This window comes from Nesoenas mayeri (genome assembly GCF_963082525.1).
Source record: "Nesoenas mayeri genome assembly, chromosome: 2".
Classification (NCBI taxonomy): domain Eukaryota; kingdom Metazoa; phylum Chordata; class Aves; order Columbiformes; family Columbidae; genus Nesoenas; species Nesoenas mayeri.
In genome coordinates, this window is record NC_137543.1 from 93183925 (window position 1) to 93210182 (window position 26258).

The 26258-nt window shown below is 36.0% G+C and overlaps 1 protein-coding gene across 1 annotated transcript; it reads right to left on the reverse strand.

The window, feature by feature from the left end:
• Positions 1 to 1139: 1139 nt before the first annotated feature.
• On the reverse strand, positions 1140 to 23335 carry MAK (male germ cell associated kinase; the record flags this gene model as incomplete). Its single annotated transcript, XM_080340389.1, has 14 exons — positions 1140 to 1294; positions 4324 to 4452; positions 7201 to 7275; positions 9197 to 9328; positions 10998 to 11128; positions 11668 to 11858; positions 12912 to 13232; positions 14607 to 14774; positions 17082 to 17253; positions 17350 to 17482; positions 19261 to 19340; positions 20388 to 20509; positions 21424 to 21478; positions 23235 to 23335. The coding sequence occupies 14 exons, from the start codon at positions 23333 to 23335 to the stop codon at positions 1140 to 1142; spliced, it is 1965 nt and encodes a 654-aa protein (XP_080196515.1).
• Positions 23336 to 26258: the final 2923 nt, after the last annotated feature.

Here is a 26258-nt window from a genome sequence, read left to right on the forward strand (position 1 = left end):
ACAATTTATTGTACAGTGTGAGGTCTTTTGTGGGATATTACTATAAAACTTAGCATAGAAACCAGACAAAGTACTTAATGAGCATATAAACAGTGAGGTATTGCATTATTAAAGTTTGTGTCTGTTTTCAGGTACCTAAGTTGGCCTTTAAGGTCTAAACCAGAAAGCAGAAGAACAGCCCAATATTGTTCCTCATGCAGCTTATTCAAATGCTGTACTTTAGTTTGATCACTCAATAACGACATGTAGAAAGATGAGTTTACTGATAATTTAGGCCTTTTTGGCTAATTCACCCTTAAAATGACTGATAGACTGCAGTGATTCAGGCTCCTTAAAATGTCACTGTGACACTCCCTTGACAGGGCAGATATAAATCTCCACAGATCTTCAAGCAAAAATGGTCATAAGTTAATTATAACAGTAGCAGCTAATTTTTAGGCTTCACTACAGCTTGGTGAGGCAAGTCTACCACTTAATACTTGTTTAGCTATTTTCCAATATTGCTACATCATTCTATAGCCTTACATGAGCCAAGTTTTTAGACTTGTGTAGTATTTATCAGTGGATTGCTTGTGTCCCGCTACAAGGAGCTAAGTTTTCATTGCTATTATGAATATTTGGACATTGCAGACCCTAAGTAACTCGTAAGTACAAGTGAGTTCTGAATTCTTGTATGAGAGTGTGGTGGTCTTCACGAAGCCCCATCTGTGCTTTCACTCTCATCTTTTTGGTGAGGAAGCGGCCTAATACCCGAAAGGTTGGTGCTGCTCTGCTTTAGCCCTGCTTCTAGCTGCTTGTGTACATGAAAGCAAACATAAGCCAATAGTGGACGTTGAATTGGGCAAACATCCATAACTTGTTTTAGGAGTGTGATGGTAGGAGATCCATCTAGAAAAGTATGTCGAGTAAAATCTACTTCTCAGCAGTTTTGGCAATATGCTTTATACAATACTTAAACAAATCCTACTTTATAGCAAATATTTTACATGGTATTGTATTATTCTTCCACAGGTAACAGAACACAAGGTCTTTTTTTCTTCTTTACTATTGCATAGTCTTAGGAGAAGTTTGAGCAAATAGTTTTCCAGTGCAGGAGAACTGAACACAGCTCACATAGTATCTATATAGGATGGCATTTTCTATCTATTTCCTCCATATTTGGCCACCCAGTCTGTTCTTCCATGTACTGACTGAATAGTCGGTGGGCGATTTAAAATAGTCATGTTTTTTGCTGCTGGATTGAAAGTAGGACCTGGTAACTGAGCATGAACAGCTTTGGTTTTCCAGGAATAATCTGAAAGGAACAAGAACTGAGAATTAGTTATGACTCAAGAGGTATTTCACTCTTTTACAAATACAAGAATGAGAGCTTAAAGATTACTTGGGGTACTCAAGGATGCTAATGCAGCAGGATGCTTTGGTCTCTGATATGCTCTCTATGTTTGTTTTCCGATAAGGTGAATGTTTCCCATAGTTCATGTATCTTATTAGTAATTCTCATCCACTGGATACTTGCTTTGCTGCAATCCCCTGAGGAGACATGGAGACTGAAATTCAGTGTGTATGTCTAAAACTGTGCATCTTCTATTACAAAATGGCTACAGCATGGAAACGTTCTTTCCTCTATCTCAAATATTTGAAAAAGCATATAATTATAACATCACTAAACTTAACTAAAAACTCAGAAAGCCTAGATGCATGAACAGCTTCTGGAGACGCTCTTGTTCCTTTAAAGACTTTATGTCTTTTAGTGCCCTCCTGCTTGGCTGAGAACTCCTGGTGTACCTTACCTGGTCATGAGTCATTTTCATCTCCGTTTCACGTTTCTCTATCAATTTCATAGGATTTGTTGCAAGCCCCTTATATTGGCATCCACCTGGTAGTAGTGAGCTACTATATTCCCAGCCTTTTTTTCTCAGACTTCTCCTTTCTGCATTTCAGACACTCACAGCTTCCTCAAGCTTCATGTTATTTAAGTTCCATGTTCATCACTAATTCTGCTATTCTCTCAGGCCTTTAAGGTCAATCATTTGGGACCTCTCTTGTATATAAGAAAAAATCCTATTAGGATTTGTATATATAAGAAATATATATACCTGCTAATACCTTACCATTGTTTCCTAAAGTATGTCCTGTCCCTTCCATTCCTACTTTCTTAACTTTAGTCTTCTTTTATCAGGTATTACTGATTGTTTGGTTGGGTTTTTTTATTATTAACATGTTATGGATTTTTTAATTTCATGCCTATGTATCATTCTGTTTCTTATGGAAAATGACCTACTTTTGGTGGCATTTTTCAACAGTGAGTTGAACCCACTCAGGAACAGGTGAAGATCAAGACATTTAAAAAGAAGGAATCTCAAGGAACTGAAATTGGGGGTCAGGTCTCCGCCTCTTTGAAAACTAATACTGTTCCTTTTTATTGTAGGCTGGCATTCCTTATCTTTCATCAGTAAGTACAATTCCAGCCTAATCTCTCTTGGCAATGAAGGTCACTTTTCTCAGGTCTTGCCATTGCATTTTCCTCAGAGAAAATGATCTTTTATACTACATTAAGTTATTTAAATTATGGCATTAAAATACTTAACGGAACAAATGAAGAGAGCAAAAACAATTGAGAGCATAACTTATTTCAAATGTTTGGATAATACAAAGCAAAGGGTCACAAAAAATGTTAATGTTTAAATATTGTCAGATGAGAGAGAAAAAACCTGCCATTTGCCTTCAACCTTATCTCTCTTCCCATGCAAGTCTACAGAATTTAGGCTAAATATGAGGGGTTTAGCAATAGGATTCTTGCTCTTCTCCAGGACATGGAAGAGTCTCTTAATTGACCTCCCATCTGCCAGCCTGTCTGAGTTTTACTACACATTTTCCATTTCTAATTACAGATTAACAGTGCATTTATTTCCCTTTGGATCACTGCAAGTAATTCCTTTTCATTCTCACTATTCACAGCAGTCTAGAGATAGTTGCAGATTTTGTCTTCTTGTGAACTTCTTGATCTACACACTGTGACAAATTAAGACTCTCGCAACTAAGTGCAGCTCCAGCCTTCCCTGGTGGGTTTCTGATCGACTCAGAATATGCATACGTCTAAGTATATGTTGTATATGCTTTCTTCCCTCCCTCCCTCTCTCCTTCTCAGAAGTCACTTAGAAGTTCCTAAGGGGAACAAGTAATTAAAAAGAGCAAGTCAGCAAAAAGACAACATTATTAAGCAGGACCATATTAGATTGGTCTGCCATAGGCCCTTTAGTTAAACAATTCACAATTAGTTAGGGCCTTGCTCTTTTCTCTGAAGTGTGCTTTTGCATTTGGACAACAGCTCTAAGTCTTCACTCACAAAACAGTTTCTCCTATGTCCTGAGCACTTCTGTTCATCTTCTCTGAATCACAAACATACAGACAAAGAAGATGCTCAGAATGTCATCCATACGACGGGAACGGTTACATTCAGAACAGATTTCACGTTTTTAATGGATGAATAGAAGAGTCTTTTAAAGTGTTTGTTAATGCAATGTACAGCTACACCATTACTGTATCATAACTATTAAAAACTGGTAATTTGCATTCTCTTGTTTGGCTTTTACCTTCTGTAATGTAGCAACATTGAAAGTTTCATTTCACAAAGCACTCTTGTGATATTTCAGGGGTACAAGAGTAGTGTCATGTGCCAGATCTGCAACATTATTTCTGAATTTACTAAGTAATTTGATAAAGATCTTTGCCTTTTTTGAAATTGTTGAGGCCACTGTAAGCCTGGATCAGTATCATTCAATTGCATTAACTGACATTAAAGATCCACCCAAGACAGCCCCAAGCTACATGAAAATCACTGTCATGAAAGTTCCTCTCAATCCACACAAATATAAGGCTTTTTTTTTTAATTTGAAATTTTGTATACTTTACAGTTGGTGACTGTACCGATTCCTACTAGCTACATAAATCGTAGATTTATTTTTGTGTCCAATCTACATGACAATTTACTACAGAGTTGTGAAGTTAAATATTTTTACAATTTTGCTTAGCCCTTCACCACTAATGAACAGTAGTTTAGCAAGTGGTCCAAACCTTCTAGAATTACAAATTATTTGCAGTTTTATTTTCTTTTTTACCTAACAAATAATAGTAGCGATAGTTTCTCAGGTTATCAGGACTGCCTCTAGACACCTACATTAAATTGACTTACATTAAGAACAATTTATGCCCCAAAATTTTATTCAAAAACCTTGAAGAAAGGGCTAATAAATCTTTCAGGAAGCATGGGAAATGGACATTTCTCTTTGTCTCAGATAAATATGGTAAAAGGATGTGTCTTACCTGAGACAGGTGCACCAAGAGGAGCTAGCTGTATCCGTTGTCCAGCTGATCCAACTTCTTTTTTATGAAAGGAGGGGATATATACTCCTGATGGGTTGTAAGCAGCACCACTTGCAAAGCCAGGATTTCCTGTTGACATTAGAGAGTTTTAGTATTTTCAGTTGCATTCAGAAAACCTTGCCTGCTTATTATAGTCACTTCAAAATACATTTGCAGAACCACAATAGTAAGTATGAGTGTTCTATAAAAACTCTGTTCTGCTTGTCTGTTTTTAAAAAGTATATATTAATTCTTTGCTTTGTATATTGGTTGGACCTTTTACACAACTAACAGGCTCCCTAAGTTGCATTTCCAGTACATCTGAACTGCAATTTAGCAGGAATAAAGACAACATAGCAGGATGGACATTTCATTAGTACTTACATTAAACTTAGACCACACGGACCACACAGAAAGGTTTACACTGAGTTTTAGAGAAATACATGATCTTACCTTTACTTACAGCTACTTGCTTTATTGGAAGATGGTTAAAGCATTTCAGTGTTTGAAAACTAGCACTCAACAGTATTCTTGTGCTCAAAGTGTTCGGCCGACATCTATCTAAAATAATGGAACCAAACTTCTGTGGGAAGTGGTGTACCACTTGAAGTTCACCTTGCTAGTTCCAGTGTTAAAGGTCTGCTACAAAAGTCAGACCAAATTACCCTCTTTCTTTAACCCTGGTTATAATTTTATTGTGCATAGTTTTGATCTAGATCTTTCTTTAAAGCAGTGCTACCTTGGAAAGGCTGCCATAACCATTCTCATTTGGAAGCTAAGAAACAATGTGCATTTACACACAAAATTATCACTGAAATTATCATCCAAATGGTAGAGAGATCTGTCACAATACTTTAGACTCCCTGCACCAAGAAAATTTCTTACCTCCTCCATGTCTGTCATCACTTGAGACTGTTAAGACTGTGCTGGCACAGCGTCCAGAGATAAATGCTTTTCTCTAGTGGTGTGGTTCTGTATTCAGTAGTAGTACATTTGTGAACTACAAGGCCATATACAGTAGTTTTAAATTGACCTTTATAAAGTGTGAACATTTTTATAATATTAATATTCAGTATGGTTTCAATGACAGTTGCAGTAAAACATGCAATATCTCGATCAACCTTTTTTCTGTCTCCTAAATCTCTGTCCTCAGTGCAGTCCCAAAATGTTCCTCTTCCCACAAGCACTCCCAGTCCTCTGTGATACTTTTAGAGCTCAGAGCAGTGGATCTATAAGCTTCAAAACTGGTCATCTACAAACCCCCGAAAGTATCCTCAGCTAATTTCAGCTATGTCAGGTCATTGCACACCTTGCTGTCCGGGAGCATTAACAAAAAACATTCCGTCAACTCAGTTTTGCCAGTCTCCCCAAACTGTCACTTCTATCAGTCCCACAAATAGTTGGGTCTCTATGTGGCTTCCCCGTGTCCATTTCATGCCAGCCTCCAGCAAAGAAAGACACAAAAGTCCTGGTGTAAGATACATCTTTAATAAAGTATTCTAATAAGATTTAACTTTCTTGTAGTCTTTAACTTGTTCTTCCTTTTCAGGAATTTCCCTGAAAAACAAAAGCAACACAGTTTTAGTGGTTCGTTCACCTGCCTGTGCACATACACACATTCTCTTATTGCCCCAGTTCCTATTCATTTCACTGGCAGTGGTTCATAGGTCTAACAGCTCAGTAGTATACCTTAAAATTCTGAGGTCTGAAAATAAGAACATAACAGGCCTCAATGAATACAACCTCAAAAAGACTACTTCTGTCTACGTGTTATCCACAGCTCAGCAAAGCTGCCTATCTGTCAAAAATCACCAAGCCATTTTTGGTTCTCCTTACCTCTCAATGTCCAATGTCCTTTAGGACCCCTTCTGCAGGAAATGGAAGAGTGCAGCCAGGAGGAACAGACTGAGCGAAACGGGGGTCTGGAGAGCTGGTCTTTTGTTGGATGAGAATAAGGGAAGGAGGAAAAAGAATTTCACTATACAATAATAACTACAAATAAAATAATAAAAAAAAAAAACAAACAACTTTTGCAGAACACAGTTCCTTACCTCTAGCCACTACTGTCCAAAATAAGTGGTTCTTGCTATAGAAGTATTCATCCATCAGGCATCCAGGAGGTCTTGCAGCAGGTGTACAGGCAAGCACTCATGGCCATGATGTCAGCAAGTGTAACCATGGCCCAAGCTGTATCCCCTACCTCAAACAACACAGACCTGATTCTTGATAAAGTCGCTGAATTCTTTGAGCTGCGTAGAGAATTCAAACAACCCTATGAAGAGTTGCCGTGAGACATATCACACAGGCAGTACACGCCAGAGGGAACAGAAAGTGGGGCAGAGGTGAAACATTCCAGCAGCTTTACAATATTCACAGCGAACTGTGTGTTTAGACCTGAGTTTCCAACCTCTTATACTACAGTAACTCCACCAAAATCTGTGCAGTCACAGTGCGGTAAAATCAGTGTAACAGATGGAGAATCTCAATGCAGTCAATGCTGCAAGTCCCAAGTCCTGTTATGAACGAGCAGCCCTTTAGGAGAGATGCATATGCTGCTGCTTTAGGATCACTTCTTCATCATTATCCAGCAACACTGCAGTAACATGCTGTAAATTATTATTAGGGTAATACAATATTTTCTGTCTTTTAAAGCACAGTAAGTGCCAAAAGTCCAGAAGAAGTCACAATGAGGAGAGCAAGGTTTGACAAAATTGATTCCAAGTGAAATTGAAGTGTATGATCATCCAGAATCTGCATTGTAAGTGCAACTTTTACAAGAAAATGTAAAACATAAATATGAAATGTGCAAAGAACCAGGCTATAATTGCTACAAATTACCTTTTGGATCCTCTAATTTTTCATTCAATCTTTCTTTGCATGATAGCTTTTCAATAGGTATAATTAAGTTCTCATCTGTAGACAAGGAAAATGAAAGGAAGAAAAAAGATGGAAAGACAGAAGTTTAGAAAAAGCATGCTCAGAAGCCAGCTAGGTGATGTGAAAGAAATGAGGGTAAATAAAGCAAGAACGAATAAATATCTGACATTTTTATAACCATAATGTCTAATTCCTATGTTTTCTCAAGCAGGAAATGTTACTCTAACTAATTACCTTACAAGGCCCTGCCTAATAATGGAATACAAATGTGATTTAGCAACAATGCAATCACATTCCAGCCACACAAATACATAAATCACAAGTTTAAGCACTCAGGTGTATCTACAAAGTTGACTGATCATAACCTTACAGTTCTTCATAAAGCATTTGTAACTATTTGCTCTTATTTCACCTTAGGGTGACGATGTGGATGAGGAAGAAAAAAAGGCACTTAAATAAACTAACCATAGTTATTTGAACAGTAAACAGCACAGTGTCAACTTTCAATTCCATCAATACGAAAAAAGAAAACATGCATAATCTACATGTGTTGTATTTCTGTGATCAGTGCTCCAGCTATCCTGGTTTCATGTCTGTCTTAAATGTTGTTGCCTTCCTGCTATATAAAACATCATTCAATTTAAGATACTGAAGGAAATAATGCCAAGTATTTTCAAACATACAAAATAATCAGTTTTAGGGCTTTTTTTCTGTAAACATTTGGTACATACCCCAAGCAAGCCAGTAAGACAAAAGCAGGATTTTTACCATTAGCATTCATCTTATTTTCAGTGCAATTCAGTAGGTAGATGTATACTGATGCATACTTTTGGAAACAGCTCTTTGCCTTTTTTTGCCTAATTCTCTTGCAAGATTACTTTATGAATATATTATTAATTCTGAGGCACCTAGATACTGTATTTTGGAAAACAAAAAGGTACATATGATGATTCATTAAATAAGTCTGTTCTATCCCATCGAAATTCTAGTAGGTGCTGTTATTTTTCCACTTCCTAAAATCTTGCACATAAATCTTTCACATAATTTCACATGAACAACTTACAGCTCACCTGACATTCAGAGTGAAAAATCAGGTTTGTTGACAATGCAGAATGGCTACTAAAGTTCTCTTAAAAAGGGGTGCAGCATCTGCATGTAAGCAAACCTAAAATTCTTTCTGTCCAAGCATGTAAGGCAAAGGTGGTTTACTGACACTAAAGTATTTGGGAATGACTCATGCTAGCTAGACAATGACTGCAAAGTTGTTAACATGGTAACCTCCCATAACAGGGTCATGGGACTGTGTACTTAAACTATAGGGGTTGGTGGTCAGAAAAAAGATTTTAGGCCTTGAGTCTGATGCTTTCTCAGTGAAATCTTAGATAAGTCATTTAACTACTTTTAGTCTTCACTCTATAAAATGCTGATAATAGTGTTCTTCACAAAACGTTGTACGAAAAGGGACCTTATTTCTAGTTCCTTGCTGAAAATAAGGGGAGTTTTCATGCAGCAGAGTATTTAGGACAAGGCTAATAGATTGTTAAAGGCATCTTTAGAATATTAGGCAGTACTGTTATTACATGAGCACACCACCCACCACCTTGTTTTCATATGAGACCACTGTTCGATAGTGTTCCACAGCACACTGAACAGGCAGTAATGAGGTCAAACTATTTGCTTAAATTATTAGTAACACAGTAAAAATAATGGTCTAAGAGGACAATGAAGAAAATTTATCTTGACAGATCTTTAGTATATAATATGGGCTGGCCTGTACTTTATGCTCTGAAAGCAAAATACACAGTTTACATATGAAAAAGTTATTTTAAGAGTCTATCATTAAAATAAGAAAAAAAAATGTTACCCTGGAAGCTAAGCCTAACAACAGATGGTCTTAAGTAAATTAAGTAAATAAAGTATAATGAGACATAATGTGACACTTTAATTTCACTTTTACCTGTAGTATTTCTGTTGAAAGTCACTCCTCCTCCAGTATGCGCGAGCGGTTTAGAAAACAACTGGTTGTTCCACGTTCCATGTGATCCTTCTTTATTGACTGCCACTAAAGAGACACTTTTAGGGTTTACACCTTAGAGAACAAATTGTGAAAAATGTTATAAATATCAATTTTCAAACATAATGCAACCACTGAAAAATGGACATTTCTAAACCAGTAAGCAGTACTGAATTATTTGTGGTATAGTGTAAACCATTAATGTAAAAGAACAATGCCCATGGACTAGGTTATATTTTTCAGCCAAACCATGAAAACTAGAGACAGTAATTTAAGAAACATTATCTTCATGCTTTCAATAGAACTTTTAAAAGCCTTTTTAGTGGAATTATTTGGTTTCTATAAAATCATAATCTCATTATTGATATTTTTTACTCACAAACAAATAATACAAATTAAATATACCTGTCAAAAGCTAGGGTTCTCAAGGTTGAAAATAAACTATCTCATCAACAGATAAATTAAAAAGTAGGACAAAGAGGTTTTTGTTACTTCAGCATGTTACGAGTATTACAAGAGTTAATGGGATTACCCAGCATGAAAACAGCTCCCAGATCTAGTGATAACAGAACTAAAGTAATATGGATAACAAATGTGCTCCTTGAAGCTATTATTCTCTTAAGTGCTGAAATTGTTTTTTACATATATGCCTTTCTCATTGAAAACTCTACTAAAACCAGTTAGATATTAGAAGCATGTTTAAAAAAGGATAAGAAATATAGATGAACTTTTCATTTATGTTACCTTTAGATAGGGAAGCTCCCCTCTCTCCCTATTTTTTTCTTTTTTTTTTTTTTCTTTTGGACTGAAACTGTTGAGTCTCTGGGCATCCTATTTAACATTCAAGGACTTATTTCATATTCAAAAGTCATCACTGGCCTAATGAATTCCTGAGAAAGCAGTGATACGTTGTGACACAAACCTTGCCTGACAATCAGGAATTTCTGTGCAAGTCACCTAAATTCTCATATGTGGATTACAGTAGAAGTCATGATATACTTACTGTAGTTGTGCAAAGTATCATGGTAATAAAGATACTATATGAGATACCAAGGAAATAATTTGATTATAGAATATATTCAGAATACTAGCTGAAGGAAACATTCCTTTTTCTTTCTCCTCCTTCCCATTCTTATTCCTAGCAATTACATAATTTCATGTTATTTTCCTGATAAAATCATCCAGACTTAGACTAAGCTATCTATCTATTTTTAAGGAGGATGACTGCCTTGGGAAGTGGAGTGTCTGAATTCCTACCAGTGCGAGTAGCTGAACACTCTTCCTAAACGCTTCCTACCGAGAAGGGTAACTGTGCTTATCAGAACTTTAGGTTAAAACAACCCCAAACCTCCTGATGCTGCAAAACTGAGAACTATTCACTATATATGTATTTATACATATGGATGGATTATTTAGTCCTCAGGCACACTTGCTTATGGGTCAATCAGGATATGTTCCTAGGAATCCAAGAGATGCTGGATTCATATTTCTGAGGGTTTTACATGCTACTGGTCATAAGGGGCTCTGTGAACTTTTATGGTGTAAAAGCAGTGTTGAGCTTCCTTCCACATTTACGTAGCCAGGAACTTCTGTATTGATTGTGATGAGACATTATGGGAAAGGCATTTAGACCAAAACTTGTACATTTAGCCTGTGAATTATCCAGTGTGAAATCTAAAGTTTAAATGTACTACATGTAGGTTGCTCACAGCTTGTACTTTCCTTATGTATTTTTTAGTCTTACCAGGTAGATATCTTGATTGTCTTAGATAGTACTGTTTTGCTGATGTATTGGATCTTCCAGAATCATTTCTCATCAGAACCTTATTTTCCCCTCCTGGTTGGATGCAGCGTGAAGCTTTTAGTTCTGGCACACTGAAAAATGAATGTGCTCAAACAACATCTGACCAACATCTCCAGCTCAGAATACCACAAACAGACCCTAGCTTGAAGTGCTCTTTTCTTATCCTAGTTTCGTCAGTAGAATTCCTACAAAGGAATAGCAAAATCTCATACCTCATGAGAGTCTGACTCGGGACTTTAAAGCAAAAAGTGTATCCAGCACTATGAAATAAAAGCAAATGTGGATAACTGCGGCAGAACTTAGTACCAAACTTAACCAACAAAGGAAATGAAGTTAGTATATCCGACTTTAGTAAAACACACAGTTTCTTAATAACAAACACCTAAACCATAGAGTGCCTAAAAACAAATTTGATTCAGTTTGGATATTACTGGCACTGTATCAACATACACCCAAAGCTGCTCATACAGCTCTTTCCATTCTTACAAAATTTTGGTGACTTAAAATTTAGGTGTCTTAATCAGTCTATAAATGTACTGGACACTGTTTACTGAAAAAAAACCAACAACAACCCCAACAAACAACATGATTTTATAATTATAGGACTTACCTAAAAAGACATTCCTTGTTTTTCTTTTCTTTTAACAGTGCAATGCTAGGCTTCTTTGAACATGACATTCCAAACTCATTGTCATCTAAGTCATCCCAGCTATCCACAGCCTTTACCAAAGTCTGACCCCATCGTCTTCTGCAGTTTTTAGGACCTCCTGCACCATTCTGAGAGCCACTAACTGCTTGATTCTATTTTACATAGGAAAAGAAAAAAAAAAAAACAACTTGAATTCAATTCTAAAATTTTGTATTTTGTAGCTAGTTCACTTCCTGACTACCACTTAAGAACTTTGAGAGAATTTTTCACATTGTGTTGTGCCTGTTTCAGTCACAGTCTCAGAATGATTTTAAACTCAAAATATAACAATAATGCCAGCAAATATTTTGAGTGTAGCTTTTTTGGACTGTCATCCTTAAACTGCTCAAATCTACCTGAAGTAGTGAAGTTAATGTTCTATTTGCAGACCCAGTTCAGTGCTCTGTCTCTGGTACTGGTATCTTGCTGAACTCATGCTCTCAACAGCAGTAGATAAACTGTCAAGAAGTAGAGCACAGTGGTGCAGAACATGCATGGCAATCAGGCTCAATTTTTAGGAGTGCCAGTTGCTGTGGCCCCAAAGTAAATACAGCAAATAAAAGAAGTTAGTCAGGCCTTTAATTAACATTCTCTTCCAAAGAAATTATTAGACTTAGCAACTGTGCTTTCATCTGACTATGCTTTCCAGTATTTTCTGAATACCTATTATTTTAACATACGTCATATTGTAGTTCAGTTAGTATAAGTAGAAAGCAAAATGAAGATTGCAAACCAAATCTTAATATTTATGTTACTAAAAATCTTACTCGTTAAATTCTTACAAGCTTAGGAATTGGATAAACTATCTCAGGTATGTTCCTGCTTGATGCACGCAAAGTTCTCTATTTCCACTTCTCTGTTGTATACTAGCAATATTTTTGTGAGTTGTTTCTCACAGGTCAATAAATGATAACTGTTGTAACTACATTACTGCATAAGCACGTCAATAAAGTCTACTATAAATGAACATATGTTGTTGTTGTTACAAGCAATCTGTTCTTCTGATTTGCTGGAAAATAAGTGGCCAGTTATAGCCTTAATTAGTCCCAAATTATCTATCTGTATTTCCTCTAATAAAAAGTATGACAATTTTCAAGGGCTTGCCTGGTTGAATATAGTAAGAACTTTTAATAAAACCACCTAAGCATTTATTGAAAACAACTTACTGGTGATGAATTTTTATTGATAGAGGGAAAAAATGGTTGTGCCTGTGGCTGCTGCTGTTTTGGTACTTGCTGGTTAGCTGTATTCTGAGGCAACTGAATTTGCTGGAGAGGCTGGTGGTTAACCTTTGACAGGGGCTGTGGTGGTGTTTTTTCAGGTACATCAGGTGAAGACAGAGGTTCTGGCTTGGATATAGCTTCCAGTTTGGGTAAAGATGGCTTTGCCTCTGTTGGCTGAACTGGTTTAATAGGAGCCTGCTTCTCCAGATACTGTGGAGGAGGTCCTAGAACTTGGCCAACTTGAAAGTAAGGGTACTTCAAAGCCTGGAGAAGAAGATATAACATGCTAATTTTACTTCAAGAAGTTGACTTTGGTAACCTCGTCAAAGATCTAAGCAGGTTTCTGAAGCATTTGAGCAAGCTCTACAGGACAGATGCAAGATGGATGCATAATGAGATCATATGTAAACAGTGTGTATTTATAACTGTCAGTTCTGTACTTTAAACTCCTCCCATCATATAACTGAGTAAGATTGACCCCCTTGTACATGTTACAGCAGTCATGTCCTTTCTTTCTCTCCTTTACTTCTAGGTTTTGTGGAATCTGTGTTTTGAGGTGCATTTTACATTCAACACCATCCTATATTCATGCAATAACAAATTTCAATCTTAAAACAGGTTGTCTCCACTATCTTTAACATGTGCTTTATTATATGCTTCCATTGCTAACTATGTTTTGGCAAGTTGATTAACAGTTTGGTTTTAAATTAAAAAAACAAAACCAAACAGTTGTGATGACTGCCATTTAATTTTAATGTATGGGTTTTTCCAATTAGAGGATGTTAATGAAAAAGGTTTCTCCTTCATTTTCTTATCACCAGCTTCCCCTGTTTTTGTTTTGCTTTGAAGTACATTCATTGTGTTTGCTGTGCCTTCATGGTGTTTATCAGGAAACTACAGTGTTCGCCTTCATGCAGATGTGTATTTCGTTCTTTTACTCTGACCTTTTCATATCCACCACTAGACACACAGCATTCCCAATTGTATTCCCCTTTTATACCTTCTATATAGGACTGCATTAGGTACGAATACTACAGAAAAAAAAAAAAAAAACAACACCACAACAACAAACAGTAGAATGTAACAATCTTTGGTACTTGAAATGTTCTTTTAAATTAACTTGAGAAAAGCTGTGACCTTTGTGATCTCTTGGTATGATCTTCACAAAGTTCTTTCTTTGTCACTTAGTACAGTTTACGTCCCATCTTCATGTAAAAATAATTCTTAGCTCTTCCATACTGCATTCCATCTGCAGCTTCACAAAAAGCAAAGCTTAATTTTCAATATCCCCCTTTGTACAGATGGGGAGGAAAAAAGAGGGCAGCAGAAGTAACTTACAGTAACAATTCAGAAAACAGAATTTGCAGCTCAGATTTTTCTCTGTCTGGTACAGAGAAAGTTTTATAATATGCTAATACAGAAGACAACATTCCAGAAATAAATAAAGAGTTCACAATGTCTGCTGAACCAGGTTTAGAACTTTCTCTCGTCACTATGCAGTCTCAATCCCACCAATGTGTTAAAAATGAGATGTTTCTCTGGCCATCAGTATTATGGCAATCAATTGGTTTCTGTATCTACAATTTTTAACAATGCCAGAACATTCAGTCTTATGCTTAATCATTCATGTGTTCAGACCTGACTTGCTGTAGGTCTCTTCTTCGGATTCCAGTTCAGCATATCACTCATAAGCTGTATTGCTTCATTGCTTGCATTTGGGATGAGTGTTTTTAGGCTTATAGGGACACATTGTGGGAAACGGAAATTCATGGCAGAAGCGAGGTGGTATCCTTCTGGCCAATCACTCTGTTTCAAAGGAAAGAAAAATGAGTACCAGAAAAGAACAAAGACTATGTATCATTGAGGTATTAGATCAAATTTAATTTTATGCAGCCTGAATCATGCTTGTTTTGCATATCTCCTTCCTATATAGAAAAAAAATGGGCATTCCTATTTTCCATTACAATTATTACAACACCAGTGAACGCATCATCAGTCTTCAATTGCAGTCCTTCTCAAGCCCTCCTGTAGTTAAAGGTGGAACTGTCATTGTGGATACCACACTTGGACATATTCTGTCTGAAGGAGGAGAGAGTGCAGCCGTACCAGGAGCAGTACTGAACATCCCAGCTACCACAGAAATGAGCTCAAACAGGCAACTTCAACATACTCAAGAGATCATCTAGTCCATGCCCTTGTCCCTTCCAGACAGGCATTAGAGTCAAAAAGCTTCTAGTTTCCAGCAAAATTCTCCTCAAAATTATAAAAATGTAGGTTTCTCTTGTAACAATCCAAGATGGTTACTGAGTGTGTTACCATCCATGGCTACCAAGAACTATTTCCTTCTTCTCTCTAGAACAGCTTTTTTATGCATTACAATGTGTATTTCTTCTCCTTTCTTACAGTCTTCCTTTGTATAGGCTAAAGAAACTCAAACAATTGAATTCCTGGGTCTAGGCTTTGTAAGTTTTTCTTCTTCTCTAGACTCTCTTGAAAGGCAAAACTTATAACTGGATATAATAGAACAAGTGAAACAGAAAAAATTATTTTGTGTCAGTGGACAGTAGTCCTTTGTCTACAGACTGGTATGGGATCTTTGTTGCAACCAAATACTGTTGAAGTACAATGTACTATAAATTATAGCTCTTACATCCTCTTCTACAGATGTGTTAGCTGGATAGTTATCACCAGATACTTATGTGGCTGGTGATTCCTGCCTGAGTACAGCACTCTACACACTACTAAATACATTTCTTTTTAAAGCTATATCTCTAATTTTATAAGAAATTCTGAGTTCTAATCTTGTCTCCTAACACACTCAGTCCCTCCCAGCCTACTATCTATCAACCTAAGAACTCAAAATGTTCTTCTTACTACTCTAGATTTGTGAGCTGCTTAAGAAACTTAACATCTGTGTTTGAAAACTCAAGTCCTAAAATACTGCTCATATGACACATCATTTCTGATGCACAATTGTCATAGCAAGCACTATTTTACACATCATAGCAATTTCCACTTAGTCCTCCAGACTCAGTTTTCACTTCCACAACATATCATCTATAACTCTCCACCTCTGACCTTTTACTCTGCTGTCATGAGTTTGCACCTGCTTCTCAGTATGTTCTCTTGGACCTTTTCCCACCACTTCAAGCTCTGCATGTTCCTAGCTAAGCTTAATCTATTTCTGTTTTAAGTTTTGTTCCTTACTTGTCTATTGATAACAGCTCCTTTATTGGACAAGAAATATGCTTTATTTTACATCAGTGGAACACCAGTGAAATTGGAAGTTTTTCTCTCATACCCTTATAGGCTTTCCAGATCTGGAGACTCTGTGTTCAGTCAGTTATTTCACAAAGTTCTGTTTGTGTCCATAAAGTACTGATATACATCTGTCATCTCTTATCCTCAAAAAAAATGTTTATATTATACAGGGTTTTTTTTCAGTTTATTCCAAATTTTGAGGGTAAACTTATTATTTTGTCACATGTTCATGTATCCATTTGCTAGAAGAATTTCTTAACTGAAGTAAATATAATTGCATGTGTTTTTGTATGCCCTACCCAAACCTTCCTTGTAATTAGAAATGGTATTTAGCCCTTCCAGAAAATAGTTGTTTCCTCTTTAAAATACTACATATTTTGCACCATTACTTTTTATAGCTAATCATATTTTATGAGTTCTGTGTTTGAGATTAAATGTTTCCTCTATGCTTTAAAAATGAAAAAGCATAATTTGTCTTTATAAACTCCAAAATCTGGGTACCAGCCTCAAAGAGGAAAGCAATTCAATTGTGACAATATGAAATCCTAGGAGACCTGATTTTCTGTCTAATATGCATAGCTTTAAATAACTAATTTTATTTGGCTTTCATGGAGGAGAACAAGGCAACTCATAATAGTGTGATATACAATGGATGCTAACATACAACAAAAGACTAGCATTACATGCCTTAATGGAAGCTTAAAATAAATATAGTTGAGAAAACTAAGTTTGCAGGACACTTACTAAAACAATAATTTATATGTATGTTCTGAAACATATAACATTCAATGTTTTCTAATAATTTAACCTTTGTTTTCAATCCTATTGTATGAATTTTTCTAGAAATCTTACCTTTTTTGGAGTCCCCAAGACTTGGCAAATTTTGAAGATTTCATCCACTTCGCTTGTGCCTGGGAAAAGAGGTCTTAGTGTGTATAATTCAGCCATTATGCTGCCAACTGCCCACATGTCAATAGGTGAGCTATAAATAGACGATCTTAGCAGAACTTCAGGAGCTCGGTACCTGTGCAGATGGACAGAATTAATAGGTAAATTAAAATGGTAAGAAAAAAGGTAATTAGTCAAGATAACTTTATTATTAATTTCTTAATATACTTACCACCTGGTAGAAACATAATCTGTATAAGGTGGCTGAGATCTTAGTTCTCTAGCCAGCCCAAAATCTGCTATTTTCACAAGTTCTGGTCCAATACAGAGAAGGTTTTCAGGCTTCATATCTCTATGAAAAAACCCTATAGAAGACCAGACAGAAAAGAATGGCAAATTATTGTGTTATCACTTCTTAAACAGCAAACTCTAATAGAGTAATCCAGAATTTACTTCGGGATGTTTTGGAATAATATAGCTTTAATTATTTATTTTTAATTCAAAAATTAAATTAAATTAATAACAACAACCCTCCCCCAAACAAGCACACACATTTTTCCCTCCAGTGATTATTACACCAAGTGTTCTTAAGTTAACGAATGCAAACTGTCATGAACATACTAAGGAAAATGAATTGGCTATTGCAGCAATACAAAATAAATCAATTTCAGAATGAAATCTTTTGCAAAAACTACAACTGCTTTGTTAGTTTTGCATAATGGAAAATTGAGCACCTGACACACTTAATTGATTTATAAAATTCCTTGAATGATTTTTAACTAGTTTATTTATCATTGTGACAACAATTTGCAGACACAGTCATATAAAAGATACAAAAGTTCTGTTCAGGAATGCTAATATTAGTAATGCAGGCACATAAAGTTTCCATAATGCTTACTGCTGGCTTGAGCACCTATATACCTAGACAGCAGTTAAGTTACTAAGCAAATCAATTTTGCTGTTAAACTGGTATACATAACTTGTTAACATGAATCAACTTGATTGAAATTCACTTGCCCACACTAAAGCATTCAATTGCTGCATGCAGATACTGACAAGCACTGTAAGAAATGGGCTGAAATTATTAGGGAAATGTACGTGTTCAAATTCATGATACCCTTCACTCCCAAACACTTATGGTTGAAACAAAGTATTAATATTGTAACTTCAAAATGGCAGTCTCTTCTTAAATTCTTAAATTTTTTCATGTAGAAATGAGGAACAAAAAGGCGATGCTAATAATCAGAGGTAAGTATATGATCTTGATCAGAAAGACATAAAATGGCAATTTCCAAGTATTTTATAATACTGAACAGAACTAATTATTTATTTTAATTCATCAAAAGGCCTTTCTAGGGTAAATGAGAGCCAGAGATCACTGGGAACATTGTTTCTTATTTCATGTTCAGCTAATATTTTATTGCCTTTGGAAAGTTTTAGGGATACCAATATACAAGGACAAGTACAAAATAAGAGTTGAGCAAGAGAGTAAATTACTTCTTTTTTAAATGCAAAGGAGCTTAATACCAATATTTTAAAATGCAGTTTGCAGAGAGATATAAAACATGAGAAAAGTTTTGTAAATGCTGTGAAACTTTTTGTTGATGTTGTGAACACACGGCATCCCTTCTTTACACTGTGTTTGCAATTGCTAGAAAAGACCCATCTCTTAAAATATTTAAATTCAGGTTGTGTTTTATAAGGAGACTGTTTGAATTTATTAATGAACAAAATACTTTAATTTTTTTTAGATGTAGGGTATCATATTAGTTATAGTATCTCATGACAGCAGAAATTGCCAGTGAAGTAGCAATGCTCTTTAAAGAGATCTTTTGATGAAACAGAAACGCATAGTATAGCACAGCATACGGGTTTCTTTAGTTTGTTTATTCATCTGGTAACTAAGTATTGAACAGTGCATGAAAAATATCCAGTGCTTTCAAAAAGAAAGAGAAGTATCTGATTTAAGAATAACAAGGTGCAACTTTAGGTATGCTTTAAAGAGGCACGATACTTGAAGCAGATAATAATTTTATTAGAGATAATAATAGCCTTTACTAGATATTTTCATTCATGTTATTACTGTGCATTATCTTATTTTCTTTAAAAGTGCTACAAAGTTAAATGCTAATACGAAACCTACCATGTTTATGGATAAAAGCTAGCCCTTGTAATATCTGATACATCATGTTTCTGATGACTGACTCAGGGAACAACTTGTTTCTGTGAAGAAACAGATTAACAGCTTCACATAATTAGAACAAATAATGTATTTCCAGAACATATATATTCCTTCATTTTCCACAACACATCATGAACAGAAGAAAACAGAGCAGTCAAGCCTTACGCACAAAGTAAGACAGATGCAACTGGCTCTCATCTCAAAACTCACTTGCTGCTAGGCCCTAATTTCACTCACTGAGTGCAGCAGATGGACTTCTCTGCAGAAAGGTTCATGATCCTACCCTTGTGTAGAAGCTGGCTGGCCAGTAACGTGCTTGACCAGATGAACATGGAATGCACAGTCATGTAGCAAGGAAGAGACTGCACAGCACTGTGGTAGCTGTGTTACATTTCAGGGAACCCTGGTTCAGGGTGATGCTGCTCAGCTATTGAGTAACGTTGTGCTACTATCACTAGTAGCTCTCCCAGGATGCAAATCTAAGAGCTTTGCACATTAGGAGATTAAGGTACACAACAATATCTGAAGGAAACACACAATAAAGGCAAAAGAATTCACCAATGAAAAATGTTATTGAAAAGGCAGGTCCTACTCCAAAGTCCACCTTGCAAGCTTTGCTAGGTACTGTTTATCCAAGACTGCAACATCACACAGTTAGTTCATATATAAGTCTGTCTTCTAAGCATACATGCATATATGTGCAGATGACTATCCCCACCTTAAGCCAAATCCATGAGCAAAAGTAGAAAGAACAGTGTTTATCCAATACTCCTACATTAAAGTGAAGGCTAATAAAGAAAAAAAGATATTTGGAATTTCTCTCATGGCTCTACACACCAAAGACATGCAAACTATTGTGTTAACAACTGAACAAACTGTTATTTCCAAAAGCATTACAATATGTAATATTGTAATGCAGAGCAATGCAGAATTGTACCCTCAGATGAGCAGGTGCAGCAACTCCTGTTCACATCAGTGGGGCTGCAAGAAGAGCCAAAACCAGAAATTCCAATGCGTTATTTAAGATAGCATAAGAATCACTAAATAAAGCATGATAGCACACTACTTGTTCTGTGAAAGAGACATACCTGTCCTTCATTAACTGATAGAGATTTTCCTTCATGTATTCAAATATAAAGTAAAGGTGGTCATTTTCTCGTATAACTTCTTTCAATTTTATTACATTGGCATGATTTAGCTTCTTCAGAGACTGTAACATATCAAAATATGGCTTCAGATAACAGTGACTTTGATTCCTTACCCGCATTAAATTTTCAACATGTAAAAGTTTCTAACATAGAATTTAAAAACATGTCCTTTTGATCATCAGTATTCATCTTGTAATCTCTGTTTCAAAGAACAACAAAGCAGCATTTTAAATTAATTTCAAAATAAAAGCAGCCAAGTTATTAACAGTAGCTTAAAACCTCTATTTCTAAGGGATTACATCATAGCTAAGGTGAAGATTAACACAAAAACCTAATTCCCTACAATGAAAGACAGTTCTGAAGCTGTAAAAGCTCTTGCTCAGAGAAGTGAATAAGAAAGCCCATCAATTTTGTGTTATGAAATTTTCATGAACAAGCACACTCTCTTATGGGTCTTCTTTTTGGAGATACTAATTACGTGCAACCTCCAGTAAATTAAACCTAAATTATGGATACCCAACTTATTTGTTAGGGGGTTTTGTATATACAGAAAATCAGATATCTGATACATGGGATGACTTGGAAATTAAACCCAGGTTTTCAAGTGTTATTGTACCATTTGGCTGGCCAGAACTCCCAGTGCTTTCTACAAATACCCCAAATACAAGATATGAGGACTGGATACACACCTAGAAACCTATTAGTGAAATGAAGGAGCAGGTTGGTAAAACACAAAAATCAATTTCTTTATCTTCTCTCAAAGACATTGGCTAAGAGATATGGCCACTGGTTGAGAACAGTGGGATATTCTATAAAACAGAAGTGGCTCTAGGAATGTTAGCAGCCAATAGTTTTGTGGAGCCCGTCACCCCCATTCATGGAGTTTGGCCTTACGCTGGGAATTGTAGATGCCCTTGTCCTTCATGCACACCTAACTAGGCACTCTTTTTTAAATGTGGTATGCTCACCACTTTACCTTGACTTCTCTCAAATTCATACATTCATCCCATGAATAGAACTTTCTTTTCATTCTGAAATAAAAGTCCAAGATAAAGTATTTTCAGTGAACAGTATAGAAGGGTTTTAGTACAAAGAAGTCTAGACATCTTATTTTCCAAGTATAGCATTAACTGCATTTGGAGCTAAAATTAAAACACTCTAGAATACCCATCATCAACATACTTAAAAACAAGCTCAACTCTTAAATTTGCTAGAAATTTCAGTGTTTGATGACTAATCACTGCAAACATATTTTTAGAGGAGTAGTTACCCAGAGAGACCATGGTGATACAAGGTGTTTCTAAAAACACCAGGGACACAAAAATCCTGTTGCATAATTTGAGTTGTGCCCTTAATAACAAGGAAAGTGACAGTGACACTGCACATAAATAATGGTCATTAGAAAGCAGAAATATCATCTTTTTGTGCATAAATTCATGCTAAGAAAACAAGAAAAAAAGATTTTTGAAATCTGCGAAGTATCCTAACTGCTTAACATAATAATTAACCATGTGACTTGATCAGTCATTTCCACAAACCTGTTCCAAGGCATTAAACACTGAATAAAAATGGTTCCATTTTTTCAAGCAATACTCATATATATATACAATAGTGTCTAAACTATTAATTATATAGAACAGTGCAATACATCTGTTTGTAACTCTTGCATAGACACAAACATGGATATTCGGGGTTGCTTAGATCTTGAGATGGGGTTGTGAATGTCATGTTATTTGCTTTATTTCTGTAAAGTTTTAGTGCCTGGAGTGAAGCCATTTAAACCCATGATTTTAATTTAAAATAAATGCATCTTCAACCAAAACTGTTCCCCCTTAAATCTCAAACTTAAAAATCACACAAAAGAATTTGGAATCCTGAAATCATGAGAATGAAAAATACTTTCTGCAAAATGTTGTTCCTTTTGCCTAAAAATAATAAAAATATTCAATTGCAATTTTTTGACTTTATGTTAGTATTAACTTAGGTAACACTACTAGCGGTATATGGAGAAACCTGAAATGATCAGAAATTCTTAAGAAAAAGTCAATTATATTATAATTCTTTCTGCAATAAATCCATAAATGGAGAAAATATCCAGCAACATGCAATTTCTGTTATTTCAACTTAGACTTTACATCCTGCTTGCAATTCTGTAGGAATACAAGGAGAACTTCCCCACTCCTTTAGTACAATTTTCGTTTTTCTGTAATAATCTTTTTAGGCAAGTACAACAATACTGATGGTTACACACAACACAACTTTACTAGTTCCAAGGAGACAGCTTTTATTTATCTGACCAGATTGTTACTTGATATTTATCATTGTAGCAATATTTGAAACTTAATGCAGTACCTACAAAGATTTGGGGTGTTTGGAAGGTATTTGAATCTACCCATCAAGATGGGTATTCTTACTACCCACATAAATGAACAAACTTCATAATTAATCAACTGCACATTCAATTTTGCTTTTCCTTTGGTGTTAAGCTAACAATATTTTTAGAAGGAAGCATGTCTGAAATAAATAAAAGCAGCATAAAATTTTATAAGCCAATATAAATCAGTAATTTATGCAATTTGATGTATCTCACTATTGATCTGTCAGCTGAAGTGTGAAGGTGATCCATGATCACCTTGTTAAGCATCTTAATTAAAAAATAAAAAAAGTTAGTGTCCTGAAAAAGGGACATTTTTTCCTATTCTACAAAGATGGCATACAACAATAAATTTAAAAGTGAAAATCTTTAAGCTTTTCCAAATACCTTTACTAAGTTTAGATATTACATACCTTTTGATAGCCACAAGCTCTCCTGACTCGTTGCTCTTCCCCATCAACACACTGCCATAGGTGCCATCACCTAGTTGTTTCATGATTGTGTAACGGTTCATTTTTTTTTTAAGGCCCGGATAGCCAATACCTTATGAAATTCTAAATGTCTTCCTTTTTATTAAAGGATTCTATGTTCTTTTATTTTCTTAGAGAAACCTTCTTCCAGCCTGTTTTACATTGGTGAATGTCTTCTCATAACTGAGCACGATATTCACTAGTTTCCTCCAAGTTACAGCTACTTTGTGATCCAGATATAAAGTTTAAGAGACAGAAGAACATGGTCATTCTCACAAAGATCCTTCAAACAAACAAACAAACAAACAAACAAACAAAACAGTATTTTTACAGTATTTTAGGAAAGAAAACTCTATTACTTGTACCTAACAACCCCCAGAACTGTATGTGCTCTTTAAATAGGACACTTCACTGTACTGTGTTATTTTAAATCCTTCAAACCACAGCAAGTGACTAGTCTAGATTAAGGTTAGAGTAAACAGGGACCAGAGATTCAAGATTACTATCATAATACCCTAGAACTAGAGTAGGCTGGTGTCCTCTGATAGAACTCCTTATTCTTAATTTGGAGACAGCTGCAGGTTTCTAATCTGTAATGAGGGCAGGTCTGAAATTTGAGAAAACAGACAAAAGAACCCACATTTTGCACAGGGTGCTACAGTAAACCTAGGGTCTGAATACTGTATTTTGGATTGGTAGTGCAAGCAGGCTTGCTATGCATAACATTAGTGAGGAAGGGACATGGAGAAGTGAGATAAACCCTGCATTATTTGCCAAGGTAAATTGAGTTATAAATGTACTTGGATATCTTGCTCTGAAGGTCACAGAATTCTTAGTCTGTAGCTATGGTTAGGATTAGGCATAGTAATGGCTGAAGAGTTAAGTTTATTGTTCAGTTTTACAAAGCCTGCAGAAAGAAGTACAAAGCTCATGTGCATTGGAATAGAAGACTAGATCTGAATTGTCATTTGAAAGAGAACTCACATTAAACAATGCTGAATCTTCATCTTTGAACATATGTAAACCTTAATTTGAATCCTGATCCAAAATCGAGCCTGAACCGTACCAGTATAGTAATTGAGTATTCATTATACACAATACTGTCACCAGTGCTTAAGATGAATACCTATTCCCATAGATGCTATGCACAAATCCTGATTCTAACCTTAGCACTAGCTGCCTACTAGACACAGTCCTAAAAACTGATGTTAAGGCACTTATGCAACTCACAATAGTCATGCACTTATTTATGTAGGCCCAGGAAAAACTAACGATCAACCACCACACCATTTATTCACCATAATCCAAATGCTTAAATACAACCAAACCATTGACTGCTCCAGCATCAGCTCTATCTTTTGCCCCTGCTGTCTGAAAATGCAAAATGAAATTAAAATCAACCGACATGGACTGTCAGCCTACCTCTATAAGAGATGCAGAAGTCAGCATGCAGCTCTGTATGTAGTCTTTATCCTTATGCCAGAATTAGCTATAGGCTGCTAAGGCTGTCCAAACAGATTAAGGAACTCAGATTCAGCTGGCAACAAGCCTCAGGCTTGAGATTTACAGACCTGGCAAAATTCAACAACAAAATAGGACTCTAGAATGCAGCATTGTTGAGCAGACTAGCCTGCTGTGTAAAGGTGTCCTGGTTTTGTTAACAACAAGACCAGTTCTCTTTTAGTGATTTTTCTTTCAGCTAAGTTCTTCTAGGTGGCTGTACTTTTCTGAGTTTTAGCCTGCATGTTTTTTCTAGGATGCTGTACTCACTGCTGATAAGAGACCAAGGGAATGCTGAAGAAGCTCATGTTTAGATTTATTACTATGGTAGCCAAGAAAAACTGATAAGTTTTCCCACGTTCCATTGTGAGAGGGGCGTATTTGAGGAGAGGTGGATGGAACAGGTGACTAGAACTGACCAACAGAAGTATTCCATCCCATAATGATCATACGCCCTGTAGAAGAGGGTGATCACGAGGGTCACGCTCTCTTTGACCATGGCTGGCATCTAGAGAGGACCCTGCCTGTCTGCCTGTGATCTACAGACCTCAGGCCCTGCATCCCTGCAACCAGGTTCCGGTTTGCTGTGAAGTCCCACCCATGACTTCTGGGGGCCTGAGCTGCACCTGCTGGAGCCGCCAGCTCCGCACACCCAGCTCTGCTGCTGGAGTGACGCCAATTCCACATTGAGCACTTGAGATTGGTTTTGTATATTTTGTATATATTCTCTATTTATTAGTAGCATTAGTAAAACCCTTTAAAACTCTCCAACTTGAAGTCTTTCTTCCTTTCCTCTTATCTTTCCAATCATCTTTCCGATCTAAAGGAAGGGGTGGCAGGAAATGAGGGGATAACAGGGAGCAGCTGCCACGGTTTATTGACACCTTGCCTTAAACTGTAACAAAAGGAAACATCTGCCTGGACAATACAGCAATGTTTCTAAGCTGTTATGACTTGAAATGCTGCTTCCTTGGAGAAGGTGTAACATGCACCTTGTTACTCACTGTTGCTCCTGTTACCAGGAAGGAATCTTACATCAGCTGTCAAGATGCCAGCAGCAAGTGACTGAGTGGACATCTGAGTTTATAATCTTTGCATCAGACAACCACCAGTTTAGCAGTGAAAAATATAAAGAAGTTTTCATCCATCCTCCCAAAAAAACATCACTACAGTAAAATAAGACTGCTGGTTAATAGATTTAACAAAACATAACAGTCATGGGCAATTCAAATTATGACTGGGTTTTAAATTGGACTTTCATATATTTAAGTCTACGTTTTTTCTCAGAATTCAGCTTTATATCTTATTTTCCAAAGTATGTGTTGTTTTTCTGTAATAACGCATGCACTGCATGCACTCTAGTCTTTAATACCCTGAATAATGCCATTTCTTTAAGACTACTTGTTGACCCCAGTAATAAGAATATGATCAAGTGTTCATGCCAAGTTAAGATACATACTAACTACT